The sequence below is a fragment of the Schistocerca piceifrons genome, chromosome 5 (assembly GCF_021461385.2).
Source record: "Schistocerca piceifrons isolate TAMUIC-IGC-003096 chromosome 5, iqSchPice1.1, whole genome shotgun sequence".
In the NCBI taxonomy this organism is placed as follows: Eukaryota; Metazoa; Arthropoda; class Insecta; order Orthoptera; family Acrididae; genus Schistocerca; species Schistocerca piceifrons.
In genome coordinates, this window is record NC_060142.1 from 543,837,043 (window position 1) to 543,844,876 (window position 7,834).

Below are 7,834 nucleotides of genomic sequence, written 5' to 3' on the forward strand. Positions count from 1 at the left end.
TGCGCGAAGTGTGAGAACTGTAAGCTTGCCTCCGATGTGATAGGAGGTATTTTTGTATTTTTTGCGAACAATGTAATTTCGGCTCTGTTAATGTGAAAAATCAGAACACTGTATGCGATACTAAAATGTGAGAAAATATATTTACGTAAAAAAATGCTGCAACAACAATCTCCCAATACATGTAGTTCAAACCAACCGTGAGGACCTGATGTGAGATTTTCAGCTTCAAGAATCAACCCCTAGACAAGAAAAACTGGAGCCATCTCAATATGACAAGCTAAGTAAATTCAAATGGCTCTGAGCACTATGGGACTTAACATCTGAGGTCATCAGTCCTCTAGAACTTAGAACTACTTAAACCTAACTAACCTAAGGACATCACACACATCCATGCCCGAGGCAGGATGTGAACCTGCGACCGTAACGGTCGCGCGGTTCCAAACTGTAGAACCTAGAACGGCGACCCTGGCCGGCGACAAGCTAAGTAAACTTGAAAGTTTATTGTAATCTTCGCTCCTCTCAAATCTTCATAAAAATCTTTGCTTATTAATTACTTGAACTGGACGTTATTTAATGGAAGGAGGGGGGAGATTACAGAGACCACCAGAGATACATTTATAAAAAGTCAAACGTCATCGAAACTGACAAGAAGTCGTTGATTTCCAGCTTAAGTCACTGAAGTCTGCTGATAAAATGACTAGGATTCCTTATGTGATGTGGAGACTTGTCTACAATGGGTTTCAGTAATAACGCCTAGTATTTGGCCAAATCATAGGTGGCTGCTCCAGTATTGCTTACTGTTGTTGTTGTTGTGGTCTTCAGTCCTGAGACTGGTTTGATGCAGCTCTCCATGCCACTCTATCCTGTGCAAGCTTTTTCATCTCCCAGTACCTACTGCAACCTACATCCTTCTGAATCTGCTTAGTGTATTCATCTCTTGGTCTCCCTCTACGATTTTTACCCTCCACGCTGCCCTCCAATACTAAATTGGTGATACCTTGATGCCTCAGAACATGTCCTACCAACCGATCCCTTCTTCTGGTCAAGTTGTGCCACAAACTTCTCTTCTCCCCAATCCTATTCAATACTTCCTCATTAGTTATGTGATCTACCCATCTAATCTTCAGCATTCTTCTGTAGCACCACATTTCGAAAGCTTCTATTCTCTTCTTGTCCAAACTATTTATCGTCCATGTTTCACTTCCATACATGGCTACACTCCATACGAATACTTTCAGAAATGACTTCCTGACACTTAAATCAATACTGGATGTTAACAAATTTCTCTTCTTCAGAAACGCTTTCCTTGCCATTGCCATCCTACATTTTATATCCTCTCTACTTCGACCATCATTAGTTATTTTGCTCCCCAAATAGCAAAACTCCTTTACTACTTTAAGTGCCTCATTTCCTAATCTAATTCCCTCAGCATCACCCAACTTAATTAGACTACATTCCATTATCCTTGTTTTGCTTTTGTTGATGTTCATCTTATATCCTCCTTTCAAGACACTGTCCATTCCATTCAACTGCTCTTCCAAGTCCTTTGCTGTCTCTGACAGAATTACAATGTCATCGGCGAACCTCAAAGTTTTTATTTCTTCTCCATGAATTTTAATACCCACCCCGAATTTTTCTTTTGTTTCCTTTACTGCTTGCTCAATATACAGATTGAACAACATGGGGGAGAGGCTACAACCCTGTCTTACTCCCTTCCCAACCACTGCTTCCCTTTCATGTCCCTCGACTCTTATAACTGCCATCTGGTTTCTGTACAAATTGTAAATAGCCTTTCGCTCCCTGTATTTTACCCCTGCCACCTTCAGAATTTGAAAGAGAGTATTCCAGTCAACATTGTCAAAAGCTTTCTCTAAGTCTACAAATGCTAGAAACGTAGGTTTGCCTTTCCTTAATCTTTCTTCTAAGATAAGTCGTAAGGTCAGTATTGCCTCACGTGTTTCAGTGTTTCTACGGAATCCAATCTGATCTTCCCCGAGGTTGGCTTCTACTAGTTTTTCCATTCGCCTGTAAAGAATTCGTGTTAGTATTTTGCAGCTGTGACTTATTAAGCTGATAGTTCGTATTGCTTACTATAGGGCGTAAAGGCACACCTTCTTTGTTGACCTTGGGCGGTCCATAGAGCGCTAGGTGGAACTGAACTATTTCGTCTCAGTTTCTTAAGGATCTCCTTTGGTAGACTGCTGTTAGTAGTTCTCTTGTTTTTCACATAGCTCGATTAGCAGGATCCTTATCGATTTTACGGTGTCACTCAATAAATCATTGATCTTTTTAATCTCTAGCATTATCTTTATCCGACTTGAGTACACCGTATCCACGTCTGTGCCTAAGTTACAGAGGGCTGCTCTCTCCACAGAGATGCTGCTTTTCGGTGTCAACACACTGCAAGAGTATCGATTAATTTCCTTATGGAATAATACGTGCGCCGTGAAAGCTTTAAATATCAAGTGGAGTAATGGCCGGATCGGTGGATTGGAAGGAACGGTCCAACACCCTGGCCACCCTGCTCTCCAGACATTACGCCCTTGACTTGTTTTTTTCTGGGGCTATATCAAGGACAGAGTCTTCGTCACACCAATTGCCGAGGTCGACGAACTGAAGACTAGGATACAAGCTGCTGTGGGTACTGTGATAGAACATATGTTACGAAACTCCTGGCGGGAACTGGAATACCGCCTCGACATTCTCCGAGCTACAAAGGGAGCACACGTAAGGTTTACTAACGTAAGTGGTCTTAAACTACTAACACTAATCTATGTAATGGCATCAAATGTAAATTATTATGTCAAACGTTTATTCTGTTATAAATTTCTATAACCGGGGCAAGACTTTGTGCTCACCCGGTATTGTATGATGAAAGCTGGTTCTGCCTTGGCGCCAGTGATGGCCGTGTGTTGTTTAGAAGGAGTCCAGTTGAGAGCCTACAACCAACCTGTCTGTTTGCTAGACACACTCAACCTGTACCTGGAGTTACGGTCTGGGATGCGATTTCGTATGACAGCAGGAGCACTTTCATTGTTATCCCATGCACCATGACACTGCTTAGTCTGTATTTAATTTTGGTGCTGCCACTCATGAACGGCATTCCAGGGGATGATTTCCAACTGGATAACAATTTCCCACGTACCGCTTTTGTAACCCCGCATGCTCTGCAGGGTGTCGACATATCACCAGATCCCTCTCCAGTCGAGCATATACATCATCGGACAACTCCGGCGTCATCCACAACCAGCATTAAGCGTCCCTGTACTGTCCGACCCACTGCAACAGGCGTGGAACTCCATCACACAAACTGACATTCGGTACCTCTGCAACACAATGTAAGCAATTTTGCGTGTTTGCATTCAACATTCTGGAGGCTACTCTGGTTATTAATGTACCAGAATTTCACATTTGCAAAGGCTTATCTCGCGCTGTCATTAACCACTGATCCTGCTATGTGTATCACCTGCGTATGTTACCTAGACAAAAGTACTCCCAAAATTTCACTGCCCCAAATAATTATTTTTTGGTGTTGCAGTTTTTTCCGGCAGTGTAGTTACAATTATACAGCATATCTAGTGATATAGAGGCGAGCTCCACAAAGAAAGGGTCTGATATGCGAACAACAAGCGCCCACTAGCCGTTGTAATGGTTCTTTATTTACGTGACCATTACGGCACTCCAACACCAGTTCACGATACCAGTAATATCGTACTACTTTTCTGCGAAATAACAGACATATTTTTGTGACAATATTCACATTTGGTTTTATTAATGTATAGGTACTCCGATGTATCGATATATTACAGTGATATGGTTCTTGTGTGTATTCATTTCTGTAAGACTGTTGTAATCTTTGACTTACTTGTAACCGTTTTGGCGCGAATGCCACACAGCAGTCTTTGTTTCACTTTGCAGAAGTTAAGTTGTTATTTCGCTTTGTAAAAGATCAGTCAAGTCTTGTGTTTGTTAAAGTGGAAATTAAATATATGAAGATTGATACAAAACTGTTTTCTTGATGATGTGACAATTAAGAAGAAGTATATGTGAATTTACAAGAAGTTTAATAAAAATGTGGTTCGTGAACACCAAGTCAAAAATTATTTCTACGATACCATTGTTCTGATCTGGCATTGTTTGATCATTAAGAATCTCCTAAAAAACGCATTTGTTAGGTCTTCAAATATTGCTAAAATACAGATCTCGACCTTCTAGCAGTTAAAGTGGAATCACCCTAGAATCAACAAGAGGAGACATAACAACTTCGACCAAATATATGTGGGAACCCATTCTAGATAAGTGTCAAAATTTATGACATTTTTTACAATGACTTCATTATTTCCATTCTGACGATATCATCCACAGCCAATAACTTTGTTGTTGCTTGATAAAGCGAACGTATGCTGCGTGAGCAACATTATTAATCTGATTTCTAACCTACTTTGCAAATGGTGGTACTGTTAGACCGTCTGATACCCGATTTTTCTTTCGGCATCCACGCTGACCGTCCTGGAAACGAACAGGTTCTCGGAGTTCTGACTGTCGTAGATGTAACAGCTAGCGACAACTTAAGAACATGAATGTCGAATTTGAAGTCATCCTTCAACTGAAATCACAGTTCTTGTTTATTTTGATTTCGCACACTGCTGCTTTTAAATAGATTCTTGATGCCGCTGTACCGTGGAGCCAACATCACGAAGCTGATCAAATTGTACCTCATTTCGTGATTGTACCTGACCCAGTTATCGATGACAGCTCACATACTTTGCCGGCGGGAGTGGCCGAGCGGTTCTAGGCGCTACAGTCTGGAACCGCTCGACCGCTACGATCGCAGGTTCGAATCCTGCCTCGGGCATGGATGTGTGTGATGTCCTTAGGATAGTTATGTTTAAGTAGTTCAAAGTTCTAGGAGACTGATGACTTCAGCAGTTAAGTGCCATAGTGCTCAGAGCCATTTGAACCATTTTAGCCATCACATACTTTACTGTTTTCGTCCGAAGAGTCTATGGTGTTTTAGATTATTATTGTGCTAGTATACTTAGTTTTGATTAGACGCTAATGCAGTGTACTTGAACTAGAGTCGTCGTCGTCGTCATTATCGTTCCGATATGCGGTGCACGCGATATACGGAAAACAGAAACGAACAGTAAAAACAAAATGCAGTAGCTTGGCCTGTGCGTATCAGTTCTGGGGATGCCGCTTATACTTGGTGTGTGGTTCGTTGCGCGAAACTCACCGGTACTCTAGAGACGGTGTCCAGCGTAACCCAATCCTCGTCGGCCCCGGACGTCTTGTTTGCAGGCCTCGTTTTGTTGGTACCGAGGAACTCGACGTTGGCCCCCTGGCCGATGAACTTGCCCGCCACCTGTGCGCTGCGCGGCACGCGCACGCGAGCCGTTTCGTCCGTGCTGCCGCCTTCCTCGGGCGCGCAGCAGCAGGAGCGCTCCACCCTCTGCACGTAGCGCAGCAGGTACAAGGAGGAGGCGAGCTGAGCCAGCAGCAGCGCGCACAGACACGCGTATACCGGCGGGCAGCGGCCCGCGCGGTCGACCGTCCCGCCACTCGCCGCGACCATCGCGATCACTGCCGGCCGCTCCCAAAGGGGGCCGACGCGCCAGCAATAGAAGCGGCAGCTGCGCATGCGCGTCGCCTTGGCAACGGACGCACGTGCTCCCGGCGTCCCGACACCGCAGCCGCAGCGCGGCGTCTCGGCACTTCGCTCTAGGCTACGGGGGTGAAAACATAAATACCCACAGAGTGTGCGTTCGGATGCGTAGAACGAGTATTCTGTCCTCAACATCTGCTGCAGCTCAAGTCTGATCCAGATTGCTGGTCGATCACATAGAGTAGAAATATCTCTGGAGTGAGCATTCAGAAGGGCAGAATTGATTTTGTGTTGTCAACATACGTTGCCACAATGGTCACGTGATCTCGGGACGCCGTAGATTTGTCCGACATTTGTCCTATAAATTTTGAATGTTGTCATATCGCTAGTAAAGACAGATTCCCTTCGTAAGTGCTGTGGATTTAGTATAGACGTTTTGCAGGCACCATAGCAGTTTACGTCTGATATTTGAAATAGCATGACGTCACAGAAGCTTCATGTCAGCATGTATTTACTATGTCTTTCATGTCACAGCTCGTCAAGTCGCTTAACACAGTACTGAACGGCAAAATTGGGGTTTTGAGTCACCATCCCTAATATGCATAAAATGTTAGAGTATAGTATCAGAACTGAGGAGCTAACAATGACAAAAGTTTGTCAATGGCCGAAGCAGACTTTATAACCTATGTTCTTGAGCAGTTAAGTTCGGTAAATTACTGAGAAGTGAGACAACGTTTCAAAACATCGACAATTATTTGCTAGGGAAAATATGTACATTCATACACATCAAAGAAAGCTTCAAACGAATTAATGAAGCCTGCTAAACTTATCCGTTATGTTTTTTCTTACGTAATTAATAACGTCATAAACAACTGTATTTTACTCCTTTATTAAAGCTGACTTTTTTGCTTAAAATGTCATATGGTGGAATTTGCTTCGTCTACTTATGTTCGTATACATATACATTGTGGGCGTCAGCGCTGTTGTGTTATCGTAAAAGCTAAATAACTTTTCGCCTTCAGATATACGACCTCGGTTGTGTAAGAAAGTGGAAAAAATATCGCACTCGTCATGGAACATCTCCAATTTGTCACTAAAACAAAGCGCTATTATAAAATAAAGATTATGAAGATACAACAGTGCAAAATGCACTATTATAAGGAGAATGAGCGCGGCGAAAATAGGTTAACTTAAGATGTTAACAGACTGGTACCGTCAAAATTTTCTTCCCGAGAAACCTTGACGTACCGTGAAATGACGTGACGTTCCGTTGACGACCTGTGTGAATACCTCCATTCGAAAGGTATTGTAGAATGTTTTGATGTTATGTGACAAGACGTGACGTCACCTGATGGCGGACGTGAATTGGCGTTAAACAATCGACGTCGTCCCTAGATCACGTGACAATTCCAATTTAATGTTGACAACATGCGCAGGACGCAATGCTCACTCCAGAGATATTTCTGCTCTATGGTCGATCATCAGCGATCGGCTTGTTATCTTTGGTGCGTCCCCGGGCATAAGCATCTTTGCGTCTTCGGCAGGGGCGCGCGGGACGGCGAGAGGCAGTCGGTTTGGGGCGGCCGGTGAGACTGGCGGAGTTGTGACTCGGGCGTAAGCACACGTGTGATGTCTGTTAGGCTGGGGCTGTTAGCTAATCGTGAAACTCCTGCGGCGGTTACTGGTTGTCTGAAAGGCATTTCATATAAACTGTGCCAAGCCTCGCAGTGAGAGAGGAGTCAGGAGTTGACGTTGGCCAAGATGTTTGTACAAATCGAGGTGCCTGTGTGAGAAGCACGGCGTGGGCCTGTTAGGTCCTGCGCACGTTAGAGCGAAGCGTGACATGACGCAGTTCCTGCGCTTGGTGACCCTGCGGACCGCAGTCTCCTGTACGCAGTTTACTGCGAGGCTCACGGTGGTTCTGGCTGTTGGTAGTTCGAAATGGGGGAAAAGCTAACTGAAGCCGTACGTGTTCGCAAAGTTGTGTATGATACCAGCCATGAAGATTACTTGAAAGCGAAGCTGAAAGCTGAGAAGTGGGAGGAAGTGGCCAAGGAAACGGACATACGAAATGGTAAGTTGCATTGTCATTCGTTGTTAACATTGTACATTGACAGTGTTAAAACTCTGTAGCAAATTTTCGAGATGTGCTCTGTCCTGATTAAATATAGGATATATATAATATATTAAAGAAATAGGTACCTAAAAACCATCCTGTATTAGAATGCA

The 7,834-nt window shown here is 43.7% G+C and overlaps 1 protein-coding gene across 1 annotated transcript in view; it reads right to left on the reverse strand.

Moving 5' to 3' along the window:
- The window catches only part of LOC124799128, a 739,238-nt gene extending 733,438 nt beyond the window's left edge, over nt 1-5,800 (reverse strand). The window contains exon 1 of the mRNA XM_047262665.1: nt 5,237-5,800. Coding sequence (XP_047118621.1) covers nt 5,237-5,800 — 564 coding nt within the window. The remainder of the gene's footprint in view (nt 1-5,236) is intronic.
- Between the last annotated feature and the right edge of the window lie 2,034 nt (nt 5,801-7,834).